Source organism: Anopheles stephensi, chromosome 3 (assembly GCF_013141755.1).
Source record: "Anopheles stephensi strain Indian chromosome 3, UCI_ANSTEP_V1.0, whole genome shotgun sequence".
NCBI lineage: Eukaryota > Metazoa > Arthropoda > Insecta > Diptera > Culicidae > Anopheles > Anopheles stephensi.
The window spans coordinates 49,845,767-49,872,293 of NC_050203.1; the positions used below are offsets into that span (position 1 = coordinate 49,845,767).

The 26,527-nt window shown below is 43.1% G+C and overlaps 1 protein-coding gene across 1 annotated transcript; it reads left to right on the plus strand.

The window, feature by feature from the left end:
• Nucleotides 1–1,530: 1,530 nt before the first annotated feature.
• Nucleotides 1,531–26,184, plus strand: LOC118513457 (netrin receptor unc-5-like). The gene is made up of 11 exons (XM_036059225.1): nt 1,531–2,480; nt 14,022–15,327; nt 16,474–16,690; nt 18,933–19,132; nt 19,419–19,497; nt 19,610–19,780; nt 19,940–19,987; nt 20,912–21,154; nt 23,784–24,114; nt 24,230–24,456; nt 24,674–26,184. Exons 2-11 carry the CDS (start codon nt 14,326–14,328, stop codon nt 25,603–25,605), a joined length of 3,450 nt encoding a protein of 1,149 aa, XP_035915118.1. The 5' UTR covers nt 1,531–2,480; nt 14,022–14,325; the 3' UTR covers nt 25,606–26,184.
• Nucleotides 26,185–26,527: the final 343 nt, after the last annotated feature.

Consider the following 26,527-nt stretch of genomic DNA (forward strand, 5'->3'; position numbering starts at 1 on the left):
TGGGGTCGGAAGTGAGAAAAGTGATTCGAAAGAAAACGAATCAAGAATTGGTTGGAAACGCTCGTTGTCGTCACAGCTTTTGCGGCCGGAGGGGGTTACGGGTTTCCCTGTTTTTTGTTGTGCTCAGGTCCTTTGAACAGTTTTTTCTTTCTTTCGGAGCGCTGCATGGAAAGGTTGTGTGGCAGTGTGTAGTTTTTCTTTTCATTACCACAGTACCCGCTGTGGAAAGCACCGACTTTGCTTCCTCCATCCGATGACGAATCAAGGCTGGTGGTGGCTTTGAAGATTGCAAACCCATGGGAGGCCTATGATGTGCAGCGCGCTTAAGACGAGGTTGATGAGGTTGTAATGATGACAGTGGCGGCTCGGCCGAATTGGCAGAAAATCCGCATAGGTGAGTATGCTTTTGTCATCGACTAATGCGGGTTTCGATTTGAAGAGTTTTCAAAGCGGATACAAATTTATGCCTCGGGCGTGTTATTTTCTTCTTATTTGGCGTGAATGTGACAGGAAATTTTCATTGCAAATGAGGTGTGTTTTGGTGATTATTTGGAAGCCATCTTAACTCGAGCAATGGGGACTTGTTGATCATCGAATGAGTTTCGGTCTTTTGTGTAGATTTGGGTCTGTCTGTATTTGGTTTATATTCTAATATTAAGTGCGGTTCGATTTTTCGTTGACATCAAGTTCAATTAATTTAATATACTTTTAATATAAGGGATGGTTTATTGACACTGTTAGCAGCAGATTCAGAATTGAAGAGGAAAGCGGCAATAACTTTGAGCATGACACTTGAAGCCGTTTTGGCCTGGAGCACAACAAGTCTTTTTACGTAGCAACGCCCTTTGGACTACGAAGAGCTTTAGGTCTAGAAACCATGAAGATCTTCAGACAACAAGGTCTCAAGAACTAAGAGAGGTGTCCCCGATTGCAACGTTCCTTGGAAGGTGAGGTTCCTTAAACTACTAATGCCTAGTAGTTTACCTAGCTACTACCAACTATCCGGAAAATGACCTACCGGATGACCTCTCGAAATGTATTGAAATATAATAGATTATTTAGGTTTTATTATATCTGATCAAACACTTTAATTGTGTAAAACATTACCATCAATGTTTTCTGAGTTTTACTTCAATGCTGCTTTCACTTGGAAACTAACTATATGAAAAGACAATTCTAATCAGTTCCATACAGATTTTCTTATTTTTAATATACTGCCCATAACCAAGGCTCACTACGATCAAGACTTGCGCCTATACGATTTTACGGCATAGTAAAATAGCAAAACAACGCAATGAACATCGCATGAACTGGAACATCTGCTAAGCTGTATCTAAACACTATCGTAATTCATTCGCCAGCATGCCGCGTGGCCAGTGAGAAGCGTGCCGGCATCAAAACAACGCGCGTGAGAAATATCCAACTCACCGAACCACTCAGCGTCGCTTGTTTTGGGCCCGCTGAGTTCCTCGGAAGGTTGAGTGCCTGCTCGAGAGCAAGCGTAAACATAGCAGCATAAAACGTGCAGTCAGTTTCATTGAAAACGTTCGGCGGGCAAGACGTGTTCTCGCAGCGCAAGTTCTTGTGCCGAGTGAGTTTCGCGCCTTGTGTACGTACGTAAATACGGCAAACGCGTGCTCGAACCGTGCTTGTTACGCTAAGGATGAAAAGCGTGTGTGGTGTTTTTGGATGGTGTTCCGGGCAAAAAATCTGAAAAGTCACTGTAATCAACGGGCAAAGAAGGAATATTAATCAGTTTTTGTTAAGCCAGGAAAGAAGTCCAGTGCAGTGAAAGTGTTGGGAAGCGATAACCTTGTGCACGGGCGCGATTGTGTCCGTGGAATGTCACCGAGCAAAGTATGTTGGGCGATGCAGTGTCATGTGTCGAGAGGTAAAAGGTTAGGCCACAGTGCAAGCGAAGTTGATGTTATCAAGAGAGTTCAACCCGGATCGAAGCCGAAGATGTGCGCTTGTGATGGAATCAGCCGGGATTAATCACATTAATCGTCCCGAGAATTGATGCAGTGCCGGGCAGTGAGAGTGAGCTCGTGTGTTGGATTACTTACAGTGCATTTGCTCAGTGACGGCAGGCCACCCAGCGATGAGGCGGTGCATGTGGAGGGTGTATTTGTGTGTTTTAACGCAGCGTATGTGATGTTGTGGCTAAGTGAAGAGATCAAAGCAAGAGTAACCTCTTTCCAAATGAAGCTGAGCAAACGCTGAGTAAATGTGTACTGGCAGGCACTCGGCGCGGTGGAAAACGGCTAACGATATTTTTTTTGTTCGATGGGAAAGCAAAATACCAACTCTTTCAACGATTTGATTCAGACGCAATAAACGGATGGGGAGCTAGTATGGAGTGAAACAAAAACATCCATCTGCAGCTGTACGTGAATCGCCGGTATCGTCTGGCTATCAGACTTCAGCAGCTCACAGGACTGCGGGCGGCCAAGAAACTACTGGGGAGGAGCAAGGAATACGTAAGTTTGGGAGTCTAGTTTTCCCCCATGTCCGAATCGTACGAACCCGGCTCCCTGGGTCTATTTTATTGTTGGTTCGCTGCTGACTCACCGGCGCGCTTCGTAAACAGCTGCTGGGTACCCGCGGCTCGGTGTAATATTTCCAGAAATAACATATAATTTACTCTTGCCCGAAAAGGGAGCGTCTTCGGCCAGAGTGTTCGCCGAGCGCAAGTAGCTGCGAGGGTTCCGGGATAGCTACAGTTGGCTGACGGTTGCATATGCACTCGTATGTTTCTGCTGGCTGGCGTGTCTAGCGTGTGCATGATAAACAAGGGATCGGATTATGGTTTAGTCACAACGAAGCGGGCGTCTCTGCCACGGTACGTTGTTTGTATGATTTGATATTCCAAAAACATAAGCACGGTGCGCAGGCGAGAACTCGCGAAGCCAACTTAATAATTACGAAATTGAGATGTTATAAATAAACAGAGGGCTTTGCCTAATGGCTTTTGTTTTCTTCTGAAAGGATCCGTAACGCTGCACTGCAACTGTACATAGAAGGAAATATATTTTTCGTCTATTGTTGAGTGGTGAGAAGCTTGGGATAATTGGCTTTGTTATAAACGCTCAAATTAAAATTCGAATTATTTCTGATTTATACTTAAACCTTTCTATTTGTTTCTTAAATTGGGCGTTAGACAGGAGATTAACAAAGCAGCTATTAATTGCTTTGAAAAATCACATCAATTACTGATCACTTTTAAGTTGAATTACACCTATATTCTACAAATCCTTTGTTCTTCTCTGTTGTTTGTTCACTAAGGATAAAGGGTTAACAAACGAGTTCTGTTACACAGAATTCGGAAAACCCCTATCAAAAACCCACAACATTGTTTGTTCAGTAGTTGAGCTGTTTGTTATGGAGAATGTAAATAATCAGTGGAGCTTGGGTGGGGTCAATCCACCCTACTACTGCACAGGATGCAAATGGAGGGAAAATAGTTACGTGATATGATTGGAAATTGATTGGAAAAATATTGTTGTTTGGCAAACGCTATTTGGGTAGGAGCGCACAGCGAGCGAACAGCGGACCTACGATGATGATGATGATGTTGACATTGAGTACTATCCGTCAATTGGAGAATGAGATGCGATAGATATAGCGATGTGTGTAAGTGCTTGAAAGCTTTCACGATGTAAGCTTTTAGAGTAATGAATCTATGCTGATGATATATCTAATCATGCTCTATCATAGTATTAGTCACGTTTGTTATTTTAATCATATTTGGTAACCTAGGTCCTAATTGTGATAGGACGGTTAGGTAGTAGAGTCGTCAACGGCATCAGTCTTCACACAGCAGGACCGGGGTTCGAATCCTATCCGAGTTACTCCCCGGTAGTGAGGACTGGCCATCAACCTACGTGATATTAATAACTCTAGTTAGGTGGAAATGGCAAACATTACTTAAAATGGTCGGTTAAGCAAAAATAGAAGCTTCTGAATATGTTCCAAACATAGCAAAAATAATAGAAAAATAAGGCTAAATTGTAAACGCGTTCCGATTCACTTACATAAACCACAACAACCAGTCTCACAGCTTGGCTTTCTGCCAATTCGAATTCGGAACTCGTAGAAATGTTTTGGAGCTAACACTTCCTGGACGAGCAAAGAAGAATGAAAAAAACCACATGCAGTGCAATCACTTAGAGCGCACTAACCCGAACATGATGCTAAAAGTGGAAAATAGTTTTGCATCTATTTACATCCTTCCCACAGTTTCGTAGCTCAAATACGGGTAGCTGTTTCAGTGGATATTACCAACCGCAAGGTTTGCGTCGTTTGTTATTGTAGGGTTTTCGTTTGCTCCGTTGCTTGCAAAGGAAGTCGCGTGTAGGATGACACCTCGTATCCTTCGTTGAAGGTAGTTGGTTCTATCTCCCTAGTACCACCTTTACATGATGTATGTGTAGGGACACATACACCTGTTCGTTGTGTGGTTGGTGTTATTTAAATTCATTCAATCAGAAGCTTTTTGCTTACTGAGAGAAAAACTTAACCGCTTAACTTGATTTACTTCTCTTCCTTGAAAGCCACCTACAGTTTTTATGTGTTTAAATATTATTCAGAAAAGCAGTGCGTTCCTTGAAACACCCCCAAAAGAACCTGCAACACCCTTCCACAGTCCATAGAGTTCCTTGAGCCAATATTATACCGTACCAAGGGTAACGCCACAACTGGCCAAGGCTTTCGTTGAAAAGCGACATGACTTTCGTGCTGTTTTTCAGGATATTTATAGATCCGAAGCCCATTCATTGCGCAATGAGTCAGAATGATGTTAGTAGCTGTTTCCGTGTCTGCTGCACTTTATTATAACGCTCGTTCATCATTTCACCCTCACTCACTCCCTCCGCCCTTTACTCGTGCGCACTCGCTTTCCGATGTGAAGTGCATTTTCCAAAAATCGGTACTTGAAATTAATTCCCGAGACGAGCTGATAAGTCCGCCGTTTGAGTTGAAAAGCAGCATCGGAAACGGCTTCCCTTGGCAGAAGTAACAATACCCTCTTCTCTCGGCGCAGGAAAACGCATTCAAACACACAGCCGAACTATTTTCGTTTCCGCCCCCAGGAATGCAGAAGCGAGATGCTCACACACATGCATGGCGTAAGTGTTAGCATGCTTCGCGCCAGGCCCTTCGCACTCGCAGCATAATACATGTCCGGTGCAGCTCCTTTGGACATTCGGCTCGGAATGGTGAAAAGAACCCAGTACCCGCCCAGCGTGCACCAGCAACCGTGTCCGGTGAGCCAGTGTGCGCTCCAGCAAAAAGCACGCCAAAAGAGGGAAAGCACAGCGCACACACATAAATAAGCGTGGAGAAAATTTATTACACGGTAGTCTCCGGTAGCGGAAAAGTCGACGAAACGTTCGGTTGTCTTTCTCTGGCTGGCAAGTCTCGCCGGTCGTATACATGAGCTAGGACAGCCAGGAAAAATCGTTGTATTTTTCATGGTTATGTGCCAGATTCTAAAATGCATGTCGCTCAAAAAGGTTGGATTGAAAAACGCCTCTCGAGAGCCTAGCGAGCAAAAAAAACAGCCTGGTGGGTGGGTGAAACGGTGATGGGGTTTTTTTTGTTTTGCTTTACGACTTTCGCGTGATTATTTATGCCTTCGATTTGTTGTGCAGACCATGGAGAATTTCGTTGTCCATGGTTTGACAGCCGATGGTCGAATGTTGAAGTGGTTGAGTTTTGTGGAGTTCTTATCGCTTCGTAGCGTATCGGCAGATATCGTGATAGTGTGTATCGTTCGCTTTCGTTGAAAGTGAAAACATGCAAGATTTATAGCGATATTGTCTATTTATTCGCAGGCGAAAGGGTAATAAAATTGGTAGCGTTTAGCGAGGAGCAACCGGCGGACCGTACCGTATTCTCCTTAGCACTTGGGTCGTGTTTTAATCTTCTAGACATTTGTTTGTCTGCACTCGAAGGTGGCCCAATTTGGCATGTCGAAGTTCGTTGCATGAACAACGGAAACAAGCGCTGATCCCTCTCGATTGCGGAGTTGCGAACAAAACCAGGTTAAAAACATCGTGCTAAACCGCATTTGCATGTGAAGGATTTCCGCACTACAGGGAACGTTTCGCGGGACCGTGTACCTTTCCCATGCAAGTGGTCTGGAATTGAAAAGCATTGCTATATCAAAAGTGGTGAACCGATAAATTCATCAAAGCTTCTCAGATTTTTGCCCGAGTAGGAGTCAATGATTCGCCTTTTCTAAGGGTAAAATAAAATCGTGCAATAAAGCGTGTGTGTGTGTGTGTGGGTTCAGGTAATCAAGATTTTATCATCGCCGATACCTCTCTCCCACTCATAATCCATTTGCCCTTAATAAGCTAGCCGAAGGATTCGCAAGGAAAATGCTGTCCATGCGATTGTGTTCCTCCCCGGAGCTGTTGATAACAAACTTTAACAAACGTAAAATTGGCTACATTCCGGGGAAAGGGGGAAACTAATTCGCAGAGTACACAACACAACACAAGGGGTAATTGTATCGCATTCCCTAACGTGGGCAAAACTACAACTATAACAATTAAACGGCAAAACTCTTGCGAAACTGTTCCTCGAACTCACTGCCACCCCCCTCCCACCTAGGTAGAGTTGCTTCGAATCGGCCCGATTAGCACAATTGGCCCTAGAGGTTATAACGATCCCGCAATTCCCAGAGGGGAGTTTTGGTGGTTGGAAGTTTGATTCGAGAGCAAAACAAAAAAAAACCTCAGTAGAAGGTGGAGGACTTTTCCAGTCGTAAGGCTCTGTTTCGGGAAGGAATTGTTTCATTTGGTGTGTTGGAGTTTCCGGAAAGTTGATACCATTTGTTTATATCGTTATCGAGTTTTGACAATAAACCGTAAAACTATTAAAAAGTATTTTAATTCCTTTACGTACGATGTCGGAGCTGTAAAGGCAGCTGTGGCGAGCGGCAGTGAGGATGAAGTTGCGAAGAATGCTGAGGGAACTTTTCGGATGTAAAACCATACCCCGAGTCAGGTTCGAGTATTGAGAAAACCAGTGCAAACTTTCTCTTCTTGATGGTCAGGAAAGCATCTTAACCTTCTGGCCAGTGAAGCACTGGCTTCGATGCGTGCCCTTACCGTGCCCGGAATGCTGCTTTGTAGCTGTAACATTCAGCGGTGAAGGAAGTGATGAAAGAGCCGAACTGGTAAATAAAAAGTTGTCTCTATATTTATGATGTTTACCGAAGTGATTAATAATGCAAACTGTCCTGTCTGTTGCTGGTTCTGGTCTTGTGAACTCAGCAGGCGATGGCATAGAAGCGGGAAACAAGCGTAAAAAGCATGCATTTAACTGGAGCATAGCTGAGAAACAAATTGAAAAATGATTCGCGCACGGTTGATGTGGAAAGCATTTATCATAAATCATTTCAATGGGTGGAAATAAATGTCTACAGTGCGAGGTGGCCGTGGATACTACGCCAACGAGTAGTTCATAGCTTTATCCTCTAAATGATATGTTTTGCCATTGAGACATTTGTTTGACATTCTATCATGTAGTTATGGTTTTCGGAAACATTACCATTCTCGTTTTTTATGTTATTCTCCTCACAGTTTTATGTGTATTTTATAAATATGAGATATTAACGATTAGCAATACGGCCAGGCCGTTCTTTATGAATAAAAAAAAAAAAAAAAAAAAAAAATATGAGATATTAACGATCAAGTTTTAGATAATCAATAGAAAAACGCCAATGGATATAAAATATTATATCCATAATATCATATCCAAATATTTCATTGTACGCTATTCGTCCTTTATGGCTTTTATGATGGATGATATAATTGAAATAATATTTATTTGCAGTTTTGACTGATTTCCTTAATGAAAAGTAAAATTTAATTCAAAATCATGGTTCTCGGGTCTAAGCAAGCATGTTTCTAAGCAAGTGGTGTGAAGTAATCGAAAGAACCAATACAATTCACGAAAACAGTGCTTGATTCGTGAATGGATCAACGATTAAAATTTCATTAGACATATTGGCGGTGTGCTTCACCCAAACACGAAGAACTCAAAGAAAGAGGTTACGTGTTATCGATAGGTAGCAATCTTTCCGAGTGGGTCGAACTTTCGTAGATTGGATTGTTTCGTACAGGAATGTGGTTTGTTTCTTCTCGTCCTGACTGCTGCGATGCCTATCGACTAGCCCAGACATGCGAATCGAGTGAGTCGTGATCTGGCAGCTGGCACGTGAACAATTTTTCGACACTCGATACCATCCAACCACCAGCATTTCGAGGGAGTCGCTATCTATCGGAGTTGCATGCAAATTCCGAATTCTAGCCCATTAGCAGATGGAGCTCCCTTCCCCAACCAATCGATACTGTTCGTTGGAGCAAGGCCCGCGAAGATGCAGAATGCGGTGTGGTGGAAACGGTTTGTGTAGAGCTGGAGCAAAGTTTAATTCCGCAGTGCACATTCCGATGCCAAGTCAAGATTGTTGATATTTCATGAAGGCTGTTTAGCATAGTAGTAGATCGATCGATTGCCAAAATGTCAAACTGCATGTGTAGGTAGGTATGGCAAGTCTCACGAGAAGTGGTATTATTTAAAGAGAAGATGTGATACGTAATCTGGATTTTTTTTTGCCTTTAAACCTTGTATTGCTAAAGATTAGGAAAAAGGTTAATGAGGCTACGTATCAGTGTTACATAGAAGAGACGTTTAATTTCACTAATGCAAGTCAGTCGGAAGCTACATCCGGCGTTGGTAAATTAAAGCAGCTTCTGGCCAGGTAACAGCATGATGGGCGGGATGATGCCGAACGCGTATCGGATGCCAATTTGCATGTCGGGGCGAAATTAATATCAATTTATCTGCCCTCTTCGTGTGCGCTTGGCATTGGTGTGGCATATTCCGGCAGCCATAATAGTACCTTGAAAATTTGGGACGAGAATGTGTTGGAATGCAGCGAGCATAAATTATGGTTCGCCGTACCTGGCTGCAACTGTGCGATCGGAAACCATGCGGCACACCTCAATGCCGCGGAGTGTTTGGTTTATGGTGGATCTACTAAATACCTTATAATTTACTTGCCTAGCGCGAACTTGAGTGCCCGCATTCTGTGTGTTTGTCTTGGTGGAGGTACATTTGAATAAGTTGGGTCTCTGTGAAATCTTTTGTGGTAAAGTTCTGTTACACTGAGTAAATCGGGACTCGCCGTCTATTCAACGCACAATAGACAATGGGATTATCGGTGGATTGCTCTTAGAATTGGTAGGCATAACTTAATTTTGCTCCAATTGATCTACCCATTCCGGAGCAGTAGAACCTGGAATTGGGCCAGAATGAAACAGCCGACAACGTTGCATCAGAAATGCGATGTTTTCGGAACATCGATGCTACCGAACGCACTGTGGGCCGTGTTAGCTTCCATGTGCATAATTTAGCGCAAACGGGAGACTGTGCAGAATGTACGGTAATTTGGACACGCAACGCGGCTAATAACCTATGTAGGATGAACTAATTAGTGTTCCACCGAATCATATTACCGAGCGTTCCCAAGAGTGCATATAAATTTGGGTGACGTTGAATATGCAACGGCAACATTACGCATACAATCGATTTTGGCTTGCTTTGGGAACATCGGCAACACCTCTGGAGACTGGTGCGACTACGCGAGGCTTGCGGATGTAAGCCTTTGAGGTTTTATATGCGACCGTGTAAGATCGTAAACGCTTGTCTTTGGCGACCGCGAAGTTATAAACATTAACGACGACTTAGGTCATAAATGGAAGCGATATTCTTTTCCGTACTACGGGTTTACCAAACATGCCGCTTCTTGTTGTAATGAAAACGCATAAAATGTTGTAATGTATAAAATGAACAGCGCGTCGATCGATGGTGCGTTCAACCGTGAAGCCGTTGGTGAGGATACTGGTATATGGCTCAGGAAAATATTCATCCCGATACGTCTATCTTGATTTTATGATAAGAGAGTCGAAATCGTTAACAATTTTGCTTGAAAGTTCCGGTCAGGGTAGATTAATATCTTGAAGCAGCCACACACTTAGAATTTAAAAATGTCTAGCTGTGGGAGAGGAGTGTCTAGCTCAACATTGAACGTATTTCATTGGAATCATAAGGCTGACACAGAAACTGATATAGAAAAAAAAAAAACAACCAATCAGCTAAAGCTGAACAGAACAAGTAATTTCACTTCCAGCTGTTTCGAGATGTAATGTTTTAGTATTGACGCTTACTTAATATACTGATTAGTGTTTGTTCCTTGCGTCTTACACAATCTGAATTACTGATGACTTTCTACTCTTCCAAAGTCATCGTCGACCTATTTGTTGAAGAATTCATCAGAGTCGAGCCCGATAAACTATAACTATTGAATTACAAAATCCATCGCATTTCAGATTCGTACAGCACCGAAGCCAATTTTTGTATTGCTATGAGAAACGATCACAACAGAATTTATACGTTGAACGGTGAGGCATTGTTTAGATTAACAGTTTTCTTAGCAAGAACGCCGAAATATGAGAGATGATATCAACGGAAGCTGCCGAAACGGGCTCACTTAGCAATTTCACAGGCTTTCATTCTCATTTTACAGAGACGGTTTTGAGGATGAAGTCTAGAATAAAGCTCATTTTTTCTTCTTGGCATAAGTTTTGCACCATTTTCTTTTTTTCCCAATTCGCTTTTGGGTTGGTTGAAGCATGCTCAGTTGTATTTATTTCGATTTTGAATTCAATGTTTTATTCTCTTGTTTTCTTCTTTGGCGTTGTTTCTTGATACTGATGCTAAAGGAAAACTTTTGAACCTTATCTCACGAGTTGAGAAACGAATTTTGACCTTTTTCTATGGCATTTTTTTATTTTGTACTGCATAGTAGACGTTTCTTGAAGTTGTTGCTGGAGTATAAAGTTTTTTTTAAGGAATGTGATGGATCGGAAAAAAGAATGTGAAGTTATTTGTATCCTGGTGAAGTGAAACATATTTGGCAAATGACCACAGCCGCTTGGAACAGTCATGGAAGTTGCTCTAGTCTGCTAAGAACAGCTTTCCTCGGAACGTTCACTAGACGTCGAGCATCGATTGTGATAAGCGCAGTTTTAAAGACAGCAAATGTGTTCTTTTGAGGCACGAGGGACACAGAAGACATAGAATTTGGTCTCCAAAATGAAAGAGCAGGATTTTTTCAATAATTTGACTCCAGTTCTGTTAACAGGTTGAATACATTCGTTCAAGAACGCTCACATGTGTCCATTGCTCAAGTGTTCGGAAGCATTCCTGCACCGCAAAAGCTACTAAAAAAGTGTTTCGTGTGTCCATTCCGAAATAATCCTTTTCTGAGTTTATTCTATGATTCCTCCAAATACTTCAGGCCATAGGACACCTCCTCATGCTTTACAAATGTCTTTGCCATAGGGCTTGCATTGGTGATCGTACTTGAAGTGTCCTTGCGTCCAGCCCAGATAACACAGCTGCTCTTAGTTCACCTCGTAGAATGTTTTTTGCTGCTTGTCTTCGACTATTTTCCGAGTGCTGGAAATGTGTGCGCATTCGAAATAAGGTAGAGAAGCCGAACCCTGCTGAATGTGACTGTTGATCCCATTATGAAACAAATTATTCTTTAAGCATCTGTGATTTAAGCTTAGCATGCACACGTACGAGAAAAAGGTTTTGCTTGGAGCTAGGGGCTACGTTGGTGCACTTGCTGATCCTGGTGAGGTAGTGCATTTGCAGAGCATTATCAGAAGCAAAGATAGGAGCTCAGATGCCATTGAGTTCCGATGTGTTTTGTAGTTAAAGACCGAGCAATATGGAGCGTTGCCAAATAGAAATCGATAGCTTAAGGGCTCGTTTTGACGAAGCTAGGTGTTATGGGGTGGTTTGTATTTTGAAATTGAGAGCTTTTGTAGCTCCGAATTGAAAGAGTAGAATCGATTTTTCTCCAAAGTTCGTTCGTTTGAACATTACTTTAACCAAGGATTAGAAGTATCTTCAATGCAGTACTTTTTAACTAGTTGAATCGTATTCCTGTGTGATTTTAAGACAGGGCACAACTAGAGTACGAACAGAGTCTTCCCTAGGTTTTTAAGATAACTTTAGAGAAGAAATTTCCTCTGATGTTTAGTTAGTATGAAAATGAGTCAACTGATAAATGTTAATGTCACCTAGTCTAAAATCTATTCATGATAAAACATTGCTCAAGCAATGGCCATCACCATCGAAATGGTCACACAACACGTTTAATGTGATTCAATGTATTCCTCCCATATCCTTTTTATTGAACCTGAACCTGGAAACCAGACCTAACGGACGGATTCCAACTTTTGCAGAACAATATACGAAAGGATCACGTGAGCACAAAGTAAATGAGACTTCAAAAATCGATTAAAAATGCTATGTAGTGCATTCCTTCGTAGGCTCTGAGCACAAACATTGAGCTCAACGACCAAAGAGGAACAGCGATATGAAAAAGTAAGAAACAAAGCATCAAACTAGCATCGGACCTTGGCGAACCGGATGGAGCAGTTAAGATAAAAGGAAAACAGTAAACAACCATGACGGAAAAATGTCAACCGAACCCTTAACAGGCCGCTTCCACCAAACGCTTCAATAAGTTTTCATTAAGCTAATTTTACGTTCCGGTGACGTGCCCAAACGAAAGTGAACGAGGTGCCGAAACCATAATGGAAAACTAATTATAAGTAATTCGCATAATTAAAACCACCAAAAAGACCAAAACGCGCTAAAGCTCTTTAGCGAGCGTGATGACAACGGCGTAGCCGATACGGAGGCAGCAAAGAATAAAGCGAGCGTGGTTTATCACGTGTACTAGAGCCCGAATCCTTTGCTCGGACCGGAATGCGATGACAAAAATGTTTACTTCGTCTTTTAAGCGTTGGTACAGCTTTCAGCCAAACCTCCAGCAGAATGGCATCCATCCAACGTCAGACAGTTGGAAACCGCAGCGGAAAAATTAGTAACATATTTTCCGCATTTTCTCCCAGTTCCAGCTGCATTGTTGTTGATGTTGCAAAAGGATCTCCCGCCACAGCTGGTACCGCTGGAAATGTGCCACAAAAAGTTGCGTCTTGTTGAGAAACGGCCAAGGAAATTAGTCAAGCGGTTTAAGCGTCTCTGAGTGCGGGTTTTTGTGCAAGACGGTGCGCTCGCGTTATTCCAGCAAAGCCTCAAATGGAGGAGTTTATTGTATTACGGGCAAGAAATATGGTCTGACGCATCGCCGCCCGTTGAGGTGTTTGTCTTCGGTGTGTGTGTTGGCAAAAAGTAAGCTGGAAGTAAATTATTTCTACCTCAATAAACTTTTCACAACTGAACAATAGTATTCGGATGCACCATGCGGAGAAGTACTAAGATTAAGTAATAAAAGTCGCTTCGCAATGCGTTTATGCTTTCATAAGGCAGGTATGGTTTAATTAAAACTTGAGCTTAACACCGGCAGTCAGTGCAGAGCAGTGAAGGAAAACTGATGTCTCATTCAAGTGGTTCTGTCCGCTGCCTGTGCTTTTTACTTCTGATGCCAAAGAAATCGCCACTCTCTCGTGAGTCGAATGAAAAGAATGTTTTTCACAAAAGCATCCAGCGCGTCTCAATTTTTAATAAAAAGGCGAAATGAGTTTCAATGTGCAAAAGACCATGCATTTCCAATAGTGGATATTAAAAATGGAAATGTAATTGAAATGCAGCTCGTTCAATTGAATAGCTCAGCCGTACAATGAGCCTATTGAAATGCCGTTGGAAACCGAAATTGCGTTAATAATCTGGTTATGAATCTTGGTTCTTGGTTTACTTTTTCGATAACGACTGGAATAGTTTTCTCACGATGCCTGTTAGTGCCAGCTGTTCTGATCAAATGAGCCAGACATTTAATTCGTTAGGAAGTTCCGTTTTGTTGGAGTTTTCCTAGGCATTTAAATCTCTCTATTTCAGGAAGTCCTGTTGAGGATTTAATGTGTCAAACAGATACTAAACAAAACAATTTAATTTTCTCTCTTTCATAGGTTTTAAATCAATCCCGATTCAATTCTGATGGCTCAACAACTAGAGCGAGCCATGATCTTCAGTGTGCAGTCAAGGAAAAAGCATTATCAGCTACAAACATCAGTATCAACGGTCATCGCCAACGTGATCATCTAAGCCTGTGTGTGTGGATTATGATGAGCTTTTACAGCTGATGATGATGTATTCCTCTACATTCCTGCGATAGATCACCTCGTTGTTAACTCAGAGATACATCCTGCATGAGCGTGTCGACAACAAATCTGAACACCCTCCTCTGCTTAAGCCACCTTTCTCGTTCGTACAATGAATGTGTCCCGCAAATTACCACATTTCCTTCAGCTATATTTTATTTGTATCGTCGGTCTGATCGGGGCAGTGGGTCTGGAAATCAAAAACCATCCCCGGACGGACGTCAAAAATGTGTCCACAGCCTTTCCATTTACCTTCGAGCCGCGTAAAGATACCGCATTGGAACAGTATAAATCACCGCCATTCGATGACAATGGCCACAGGCGGTCCACTCTTAACCGTCACCGATCGCAACCCATATCCCACCAAACCGATGCAAAATCTGGGAGGGCTTCGTTCAGCCCGGCAAACGACCAACGAGAACCCCGGAAAAACTACGACACTCTCATCCCATTATCCGTGGAAGCGAAAGACGGGTCGATACACGCGGTCGATAAGTCGGAAAACAATCATGCGGAAATGAAACTTTCTCAGCGTCATCATCGGCCAGCAAGCGGTGTATTGAAGGTGGGAGAGGACGTCCAGAAGTCGGCTCGCATGCTCGACGACCGGTTTCCTGTCGATGATGATGTTGTCGACGCTGCGAAGGACGAATACTACGACACTCCTACCGGGGAAGAGCACGAAGGTGATAATTATGAGGACGGTAAAATAATCAATTCGGGTGCGTTGGACAACTTTTTTGGCGGGAAATCTACGGCTTCGTCCAGCGGGGCATCAGGTGCCGAGGGAGAATATCGGAAGGGTTCGAAAACAGTGCATGGCTATAAGAGTGGAAAATCGGAGGGTGCTCAGGAGTCGAATGCACAAGAGGAACTCGACGAAGAGGACGAGGACGTTGAGGATGAGGAGGAGGACGATGAGGAAGACGACAGTGAAGTGTCATATGGCGAGGATGTCCTTCCGCCGAGTGAAGCGTTCGGCACGTTTGGTGGAAGAACCGAGGGAGGGTTGAAGGTGGAGGAGGCGCCGTACTTTCTGGTCGAGCCCCAGAGTACTTACGTGATCCGGAGCAAGCCAGCCGTCCTGAAGTGTAAAGCAGCCAACACGTTGCAGGTTAGTAAGAGGACATGATGGAAAGTGTTTTTAATTTATGCATTTTATCCACAAGCAATCTCAAAGGGTAGTCACACATGAAATAGCCATAAACGAGATGTGTTCGATGAAATTTAGCTGATGAACATGCTTTGTCAGCTCAGTCGGAACCTTGAAAGACTGCATGTAGGAAGACAACGAGTCGGGTTGTGCTCAATGTGATTGACAGGGATGCGTACTTTCATGCAGAAGACGAGCTTGAATTCTAGGTGGATTTCGGCAGTTGAGTGATTTGAGGCATTTCAATCGAAAGTTTTCAAACTTAGAGACAAAGATGGATGGAATGATTCGAATCTAACACTAAAAACCCACTTTTAAATAGAATCCAAGACGATTCTAGAGGATTCCTTGAGGGAGTATATTCAAATCATTCTTCTTGCTTTGCGAGCTGGACAACAGCTGTTCGATGAAGTTAAATATGTGATAAAGAAACAGTCGATCAACCTTCAAATTCCAAACTTAGGTAGACAACGAAACAACGCAACATTTTTAATATTTTACATCTTCTTACCACTTTTTCTGTGATGACATGCACGGTCGAATAGCTTAGCCAGTTGAAGAAGCGCAACTACCGAGGAAGAGTGTTACTCTTGACTCGATTTAAGCCTTCGGTTTGGTAGTTTCGGTGTAGTTGCCACTTACGGGTTACGAGCATCTTTAGCTTCATGAATATTTTATCGCGACGGCTTACACCAAACGACCAAAGCGGCAAAGCTGTGTTGATGCTCAAAGTGGCACGTCGAATGTTGCGAACCACAGCAGACCGGAAGTAAGATGGTAGCAAAGCAACGCACAGTCTGTTCTGACGATTTGAATAAGAAAGGTTTGATTCGACGTTTGAGAGAAACAAGTGCCAGAAGACGTTGCGTCCAGCTTCGGCTTTATGGGATTCTTAATCCTTTTAGAAGGACTATACCGAGCATTCGCAGGACACGTTATGTTTTATTCAGCGTTCAGGATGTAGCGATAAATTTTATCAGACGGACAGACCGACGATTGCGAGCCGAGATTTTGTTTACTTTGTGTTCATGTGTGGATTCATGTGGGTTCGGTCGGTATTTCGGGTGTAAAATGTTTTTGTTCCACGTTTTTCTGCCATACTTTCAGATTCATTTCAAGTGCAGTGGCAGCATAAAGCCACCACCGTCGATCGAAGAATCGCACGTCGACCCTCACAGCGGGGTTCACTTCCAGGAGGTGACGGCCACCATATCTCGCGACCTGGTGTACGAGTACTTTGGCAAGCTACCGTTCAAATGCGAATGCCACGCCTGGTCTCCTCGCGGGAAAGCCGTCAGCCAGCCAGCCTCGATTATTGTTGCGTGTAAGTATTCTTCGGAGCAGTGTGAAGAAGCGCAGGAGAATCATTAAATTATGGACAGGGAGCACTAAGAAGCTTTGTAAAAGTATGCATCACTTGTTGAATGGGGTGAGTGAGTCATTTCGCGAGACAGGTAGACCATTTGCTGGGGAAACAAGCTACAGTGAAAATGAAAGTACAGCAACGGGAGTCCTTTCTTAGTTAATTGAGGGTTGGCGTTATATAGGCTTTAGCTCTAGGGATGTTAAATTTATTAGAGGAATGAATAATAAAGTCGCTGCTAAGACTTGTGTTTAGAGGAAGAAAATGCCTCTTCGGCCATCAATTTGCTTCACTAGGCCAATAAAAAGAGTGTATTGCTCAGTCAAAATGATATTCTTTTTAACAATTTCTCCAAGATAACGCCCAAAATTGCAGTTATAACGTCTTTATTGAAACGAAGTAATAAAATGAAGTCTCGCTACAAAGTGTGAGATGTAATTATAATCTGACGATAGAACGTCAAACTGAACCTAAGAAACATTTGCCATTGTTTTAAACGCAAATCCATAAAATGTTAATACAACCTTGCGATCGTGATAGCCATATGCGAACGTATGAATCATTAAGCCTTGAATAGCTTCGTCTTAGGCATGTCTCCAGTTGCTTAGGTGTTATTTTTCCACCACATTTAAACCCCTGTTCTTAGAGGCTTTCGTTGCGGTTAGTAGTATTCAAAACGTGTGGTTGATGCTTTCCGGAATTATGTTTCAGAATGTGGAAGTATTTCCCATCTGCTTCCGACGCGTTTTTCGCTCCGGCGTATTAAGCTGCTTGTACGGATTCCTTGGGCAAAGTTTCAATTTCTTATTCAATATGAAACGAATCCCGGGGCTCGAGGAGGCAATGGAGAAGCCAAACGATTAGAAATAAAAAGCACTCGGTGAGTATCTCCAACAGCCGGCTTAAAATCAACCCTCCTTCGAAGGATATTGGGAGTTAGGGCAAAGGCTTTGCGTTCAATGAGGTTCGTACGAAACAAAGACCCTATCTTGAAGGGTATCGAATGATTAAAACTCTTTTTCGGAACTATACGTCGAATAAACTCGTCTTTAATAATTCTCGCTTTACTCTAAATATATTCTTAAATAACAAATCATATTAAATAAGTCCACATAACTCCCAAATTATATCGTTTGTCTTAGGCATAAACCGCCCACAGATGTTTCAACAAATTGGTAATAAAAATTCCTCAAAACTCGATCTCGCATGTTGGAGCTGCTCACGAACTCCCCAACGAAACATGTTTCAAAAGACTTGATGATGAACTGCTTCGATTGAGTTAAAAGTTGTGTTCGGCTCACCACAATGTTACAACTGCTTAATTATGAAAACAAACCAACGGCAGAAGGAACGAGAAGCAATTTGAGCCCGATATGCTATACGCTGCCTCGAGGGTCATAAATCATATCCGGAATGCGTAGTGAAAAGCACATGGTCACAAAAAACTCTATTTTGTCGAGGAAAGATGTGACTTCACAAGCAGGCCATTTAATGGGGGTCTTCCGTGGGTCTAATTCTAAACAAATATCACACTGTCTGGGTGCGTCGTTCACTCCCGAAGCAGTTCACCTTTCCTTTAGGTTATGTCTACGGAAGTCACGGAGTTTGGGAACAACCGTCGCGTTGTGTTGCTTGACGCCATGCACTTCCGACGGCGACGATTCATTAATGGAGCGTACGGCCCCGAGGAAGAGAGATAGAAGGAGAAGTGTTGCTGTGGAGTCGAAATTGAATATTTGTACTTTTCAGTAAGACCTACTGAGCGCCTGGCATCGCGCTACAACAGTCTGGTCCGCTCGTGTAGAACGATATTTGAAGATGCAGGCCGTGAAAAAGACTCCTCTTGCAGTGGATGGGTCACAAGACGCAGGGCAACAGAGTGCAACATATTCGTGAATGCATAAAACGCCAAACACATGACACATTAATTTATTGTGTGTTTTTCTTTGAAAATCTTGAACCGTGAACAGGGAATCTTTGGCGAAGAACGATCAAACGTAGAACAAAACGTGAAGGATTGCAAGTGAATCATCACTTGATCAACAGAAGATATTATAGGGCGTTCCAGTGAACTTCAGCAACGAGAGCGATTAATGACTCACTCACATTTGCTTAGCTAAATTTAGGTTCCAAAATTGATCTGAAATATTATGCTTTCGATGCATTGCTCACAAAGTCTTATTTACCGAATGCTCCTTTGCAGATTTGAAGAAAAACTTCGAGCTCCAGGACACCAGGATTCGGGCTGAAATTGGAGAAAAGCTGGAAATAAAATGTGTCGCTCCCAAGGGTTATCCTAAGCCCCAAATAACGTGGTTGAAAAACAACATCACCATCACGGCAAGCTCCCTGTTGACCTTCACCACAGAAGGAAACATTGTGATAACAAGTGTAAATCTCCAGGTAAGAAATGGAAATGTTGGAAGATTTTTCAGTAGTAGACCTCATCCTGCATTCTTGTACCTTTTTGTCAAGCTGAAATGATTCTCACGCAATGAGGGGGACATTTTGTTTGAATGCAGTGCTGTTTAACTGTGCAAATCCTTTAATGGAAGTTTTGTTTTGTTATTGATTTTCATTGGTCCTAAAACAACATCGGTTTGGAATTATAACCACGGGGATTGATACAACTTCTGCATGGTTCTGGTGGTGAATGATGATGAAATGCGGTTTCTTATGCGACCAAAAGGACATAGGAAATTATTCGTGCGTGGCGGAGAACATTGCTGGAAAAAGAACATCGGAGCCAATCGAACTGATCGTTTACGGTAAGAGAATACAATCCTTAAATATAAATTTCAAGATAACTTTCGCTGGATTTCAAGTTCTAAGAGCTATCGCAATCAGTTTATCACACGACATACTGTCTTTTCTTTGTAGTGAATGGAGGTTGGAGCCAATGGAGCACCTGGCTGGAGTGTCGATGTCCGGGAAAACCAGCTCAGGGAAGGAAGCGTACACGTACCTGCAGTGATCCGATTCCCCTGTATGGTGGAGCACCCTGTGTAGGTCCTAACCAACAGAAGACAGTCGACTGTGTGACATGTCCAGGTAAGGTGACGGAAGAACACCAGTATTTTAGGCAAATATTGAAAAAGTAACACAATTAGTATACTATTCATTTAAGAGATATTAGAATAATTAATTTTTACTCTAAATGATCTTTTTCACCTTTCATTTCTCGGAAAATGTCTCACTTGCTATGTTCAGAAGACACACAGATAATCACTCCTAACGGCTTTGAGGATAACGCATTCGGTAAGTAGAATATATTTTGGTGGTAAATTGGAAGGAAATAAGCTTCCAAATTTATGTCTTAAAAGTAAATCAAGATGCAATCTAAAATTATTATCAACCGATGGCACTTGACAAAACACATACCATTGCGACAATTCCACCCTATCGGTCGAAAAATAGTAATCTTCATACCTTTCGGAAACGTTGCCATCTCCCTGAAGGAATGGCGTAAATATTCTATCGACCGATGACTACAAGTAGTTTTCCATCCTAAAGGTTGCCATCTGCATTCAGTTGCTAACGTGATTTCATATCCAATAGACATTCCTTGGTTCACCAGTACTCGAACCTTACAGAATTCTTTCCACCTAGTCTTTCGTGATCCTTGGAAAGCCTTTGGTGTGTTAAAGCAAGTGATTCGAGTTCTTTCTTCAGCAAGCCTTGGTTCTTCTTGTACAGTGAGATTGTATCCCCCTTGGCGTGACAAAATTCTGGTAGTTCAAGTCTAGAGCCTTCTAAGCGGCAAGATTCACGTTTGGAATTTGCATCACACGAATTGTTGGAGTAGTTTGGGAGCTTCTCCGGTACTTGAAGCTCTTGTTGTCTGCCAAGGACAATGCGGAAAAGGAGGAGGAGGAGACGAACAGTAGGAAACGTACGAAGATTCTTATCGGTGAAATTGGTCTCCTTTCTACGTGTTCTCGTAAATTCGTTATTCAAGAAAGGTTTAGAGCTCTTCGGGGTAACAGGCAGTGAGGTATTGATTAAAAAAGGAAAGTGTTTGCACGAACGTTAACTCTTGTCACTCTTCCGAGCATATGTTCAGGACCCCAACTGACAAATTGAATACGGACAATATAATCTATGGTAGACAGAACATTTTGTTGAAATGGTGCTAATTGGCTATACTGGCTCTTGGTCAATCTTGGACGCTTTTGTTTGCAGTTCGCCGTTGGTCCGGATGGTCTGCGTGGAGCTCGTGCACAAAACAGTGCACCCAATCAAGGAGAAGAATCTGCCGCACGCAAAATGTGGACTACTACGATAAGGCCCTGGTGAAGCATCATCAACAGTTGGCCGCCTTGATGGAGGATCACGACGAGCAGGAGAGCAGTGCCTACGGTTGTCACGGCAAGGACGTTCAAACCATCGTTTGTCGGGGTGGTGAATGCAGAATTGATGACACAGGTGAGTTTGTCGCTGATCCAATCGTATGATGTACGGAATGACATGAATAACGAACTGTGCACATCTATTAGTTTATTAAACGCTTTACGTTCTTCATAATCCACGAAACTGGTCAACTCACACGACAAGCGGCCATTTCAAAACGAACACAAAACCACGGCTGGTTAGTTGAAACCAAGTCGAGCTCGTTCCCACATTTCTCTAATAACTGGTTGAACGAACAAAAAAGGGTGTAGTCTAAATAATACCAATTAACCAGAAATCTGAGCTGTCATGAATTCTGCGCTCTTTCCGGAGGAACATTTTTGATGTATTTAACCGATGAATAAACAGCGCATAATGCACGTGATGCCGCCATACAAAGATCCCACATCATGTGACACGTTCGCAATCCGAGGATGGTAAAGAATTGTTCTTGAAGGGGAAAAATGGCCGCATTGTGTTATATCATGTTACATACCACACTAAATGCCCCTGAGGGACATCGTGTACAGCGGATGGGCGTGAATTAAAACGCCCGTAGACATTTCTTTTCCGTTTCTGTGGGAAAGGATAATGAAAAAGCAATTCATGAGTTGTTAAATCTTTGGATTTAATTTTCTATTCCAAGGATTTTACAAAAAGGGCCAATGCTACGCTATTTGTTGTTCCTACAAAGGGTCAGCAGATAACTAAGAACAATTATGCGGGTAGCTGTGGTAGTATCAATCGATAGAAGACATTTGAACAAATCATATTTTTCAATTTACTGTAAGCATTTAGTGATGTTTTTAATGTTTTGAAACAGTTTACATTGGCACATTTAAAAAAAGAAATAAATTCATAACGTACAAATACGCGGAATCCATCACAGATGAATGGCGAATAATGAAGCATATGCAAAATCATTGTCTGCAGTTCTAGTAAGCGACGATAGTAATAGTACAGCCCGAAGATCGGAACACCGTCCTTTGCTCCGTATTGACTAAAGCTCCATTCAGCCAACCGTAATCATCGGTCATGAATGGAGCCAATCTGAGCCTTTGCTTATTCACCAGGGAAAACGCGCTGAAAGGCCGTCCCTGAGTGCGGCATATCCTTGGTCGTGCCCGGTAGTGTTTCGGTAGTATCCCAAGTACCACCTTTCAGCATTATGGTGCATCGGCATCAGTCAAGCCAGAAGTACTGCGGACGCAGTTTTGAAAAGCATCAACAATAAACATAATCATTCATCTCGCTTTTCCCCCAGCCAAGCGGCAGGCGAATGAGACATACGGAATCGATAACGGTCTGGTAGGGAGCTCTCGCTATGCTGGTGAGTGACTGAAGAAGGGTGAAGTCGCTTCTTACTGCGGAAAATCATAATAACCGCACTGATTACTCGCCAGGGGAATATTTATCCGGCTATTATGTGATCGTTGCTGGCTGCACGAGTAAGTGAAACGGGAGTCGTTGATGTTTTTCTTGATTGTGTGTGTGTGTGTGTGTGTGTGTGTGTGTGTGTGAGAGATTTGATTTGTACATTGTTGGAACCAGGAAGTAAAAAAACACTGATCGATGGTTACAAGAGCTTAGGGAATATATGTGATAGCAGAGTTATTGATACTTTTCGAATGTGCCTGAACATTGCTTTAGATTGCAATGTAGGAGGTAATCATGGGTGTTCTTCGATATTCGAAAGAATTGTGAAAATGTGTGATTGTACAAACAGGTTTCATCCTAATTTTTTATTGAGCAGCATAATCCCACAATATTTCTGTACAAAGTGTCTAAACGATAGGTTACTATGAACAAGAGTAATCGTCTTTTACACAGCAGGACCATGCAGAGAATTCCAGCGGGTACATTGAACTTTGAGAAAACAGTAAAATCGGACCAAACCTCCCGAGGTTGTACGGCCAAACGAGTGCCAATATGTATTTAAAGATATGAACTACGTGATGTACTAGTCAGTATTCCAATGGTCGGATGTCCATCTGTAAAAATGCATCAAGTAAGGACATTCATGGCCTGAAGAACAGCATAGGGCTCTTAAAACGGCTTAAGTAGCTACTACACCTATGTTCCACATTGCTGAAGAGAACTTGAAGAGCGAAAAGTAAATCGTTGCATCAAATGAATGACTTTTCTCCTGCACATACGGTAATGGAATGTAGAAACCATTTTTCAAGGAGAGCTTTTATGCTCGATGATGGACTTTCGTCAGAACTTCCTTTGCTGAATGACGTACTTTGCTCAATGGGTCGGATGCTCGCTGAAAAGAGCCGCTGTGTGTAACTTTTTCCCTTGTGTCTTGCTTTTTGCGAGCAATCGAAATGTTTAAAGCCAGTTTAATAATGGACGTCATATTTGGTCATACACGAGGTAGAACCTGTTTCGTAAAGAGAAATACGTTGCACTTTGCATGTTGAATTTGAAAGGTAAATACCTTTTCGAGAGTTTCACAAGAGCTTATCACTTTATTGGAATTATTTCAGTGACATTTCGCCCATTGCATCACAGCATGTAGCTTGGATGCAATGATAACGTATTTCCTCCATACTGAAGGATTGTGCACACATTCTGACATTGCCCCATTGTGATAAGATTTGAATAAAACAATTTCCCTACATGGCTGACCGAGTGGCATTTTATTACAATTTCGTTACAGCATCTGATTGGATCTTTTATCTGGGACTCGGGTTCATCGTGACGCTCTGCCTGACATTCCTGGTGTTTCTGTTGCACATGCGACATCGACAGAAGCTACCAACGTACTCAATCACACGGACCTCTCCAGATCAGCACACATACACGCACGAGTTTCAAAAGAAGCTTACTCTCTCCTCGAACCCTCCCGACATAAACATACGTGTCAATGGCTACGAATATTCCAATGGCAGCACCATGGAAGCCCCAAAGATACCGAGTCAGAATGTCCCACTTCTATTGACCAGATCCACATCCGAACATCACTACGACGAACCGCAATTCAACTCGATGTAAGTGTTTTCTCGGCTGGTGTTTCGCCAGGAATGCGAATCTCCACTCCTCGAGACGTATGACGCATTGTGTTCAATCATTATCCGTCTTGATATGTCACGGTCATTTCTGCAGGCAAGCGATTCAGGCGGCCAATAAAGACGATTCGGGTATGAACGTGTACAACCAACAGAAGGCTGCGACGGGAGTGGTTCTTCAGCATCATTACCATCAGTATCACTCACTCGAGCAGAGCCACCTTCAACGCCAGATAACAGCGGCATCACCTATCGCCACTCAATCGCAGAAGGGCCAGTATCGCAGCTCCGAATCTCTGTCGGGGACGTCCAACACCAACACATGTAAGTGTCGTATGACAATTGAAATAAGCTTTCCGATAGGTTCTTTTTCCTCATATGGCTTTGGATATTGCTGATTTCCCGTATGCTCCGAGTGGTTTCCCCATATGCTTTGCTAATTTGACTGATTGATGAGATACTGCGGACAGTTGTCATAATATTGATGGTTTCAATTTCCTTCTTGTCTGTGTCCCTTTGTTGGCTTACGTTACCTGTGCAGCAAACTCAACCTACGCCATTGCCACGACGGATTCGCTGGACACGTCCAGTTCGTCCGAGGCTATGTACAAATCGAACTCCGCTCGTCAGGTTGTCACCTCGGAAGGGGGATGGCTGGAGCTGGAGCATCTGCACACGTCGCTTTCCATTCCAGAGGGAGCCATTCCGACGGCACTAAGGATAAACGTGTTTCTAGCCGTCATGTACGACTCCAAAGATACGATACTAGTCGAAAACCAGGTCACCCACATCAGTCCGACGATTGTGTGTGGGCCAGCCAAGAGCAATTTCTCCAAACCGCTCATCATCAAGGTTCCGCACTGCGCCGAGGACATTGCCAGCTGGAAGGTGTCACTCTTCTACAAGGAGGAAGTGACGAACTGCTGGAAAAAGATTGCGTCCTCGGAGAACGACGTGCCAAGCCCGCAGGCCTACATTCAGCTGGACCAGCACAACGCGTACATCATGACGCGGAAGCTCGGCAAGTATCTGCTCGGCGGAGAGAGTCTTGCGCCAGAGGTGAACGTCACCAAGCGGCTGAAGATCGTCATGTTCGGTCCAGTTCGGAAACCGGAAGCCGACTTCAACATACGCGCCTACGTACTGGAGGACTATCCGAGTGCTCTTGAACACTGCAGTGGAATCGAAACTCGACTGGGTTATTTCCAGATCGGACAGAGCTCGCCGTTCCACTTTGCCAATAGCAAAGAGGCGATGACGCTACGCATCAACTGCTCGGGCGGATGGACGACGGCCGCCGAGTGTTCGCTGCAGAAGATCCCGTTCAATCACATCTGGAAGAACATGGCGATCCTGCACTGCGAGTTCTTGCTGCACAAGCTGACCGATGAGATGCCTTGTTTACGATTGGAGCTTGCTGCCGAGCAGGACAACGGTGCCAAAGTGCTTATCACGTCCGTGGCGTTCTCGTGATAGTACATAGCGCGAGCTCTCCAAAAGCTGATGACTTTGTAGAAGGGTGTCCTCAGACTCGGACATGTCCTCAAGCATATGTTCTTTAAACATACAGTTACTGTTAGCTGCGCATCACGTTAGACATTGTCGCAAGGCGAGAACGAAACAAAAACCGAGGCCATTACCTAGCGAATAACGTAGCATTAGAATCTCACACTCATATACAAATCGCACATCTTCACCAGTTGTTATCCAACGCATGTATCGTATTGAGCTATAGCGGTTGTGTCCAGCGCAAGGATCGACTATTAGATCGTAGAACAGGATGAAAATGCCAAATGTGGGGAGCTTTGGAGCTGGAAGCGTCATGCATGCCGTACTCTAGTTATCATCGCCGTTCAAAGTAGACACTCGCCCACTCGCCGGTCAGCGATGCTAGCGGTGCATTAATCGAGTTGTACATACTACAATTAACAGTTGTGCCGATTAGCGACGATCTAGGTTAAGATTCTGTTTCCCACGGATGTCCTCGTGTCCGTAGCTCTATTGATAAAGACTGATTGTGAGGAACAATAAAAAGTTGATATAGAAACAATGGTTGAAGCGTGACTCAATGTGTGAATACTAATCAAAGGTAAGTCCTCTATTTGAGCGCAATAAGCAGAGATGATGGCGAATGTGGAGTCTATCTGTTCTTCATTAGCGTGGGTATTTTTTTACTCACTGAACTTATGCACTGTAGTTATGCTCATTTGAGTTCTAGTCTCATTCTACTCCTTTTTCACTTATCCTGAATGATGTATGTTCCCACGAGGAGAGCTTAATCAAACAAGCGTAATGGAGCAGCAAAATTATGTGGATTATCCTTCATGTGCCATGTCCACTTACCAAAGGTTGGACTGGTGGTCGTAGTTGGTACCAGCATTGAAATCCTCGCCGT

Coding starts and splice junctions, on each gene's coding strand:
- LOC118513457 (XM_036059225.1), top strand. CDS start 14,326: ATGAATGTGTCCCGCAAATTACCACATTTCCTTCAGCTATATTTTATT. Junction 16,691..18,932: donor AGCCTCGATTATTGTTGCGT/GTAAGTATTCTT, acceptor GCTCCTTTGCAG/ATTTGAAGAAAAACTTCGAG. Junction 19,988..20,911: donor CTTTGAGGATAACGCATTCG/GTAAGTAGAATA, acceptor TTTTGTTTGCAG/TTCGCCGTTGGTCCGGATGG.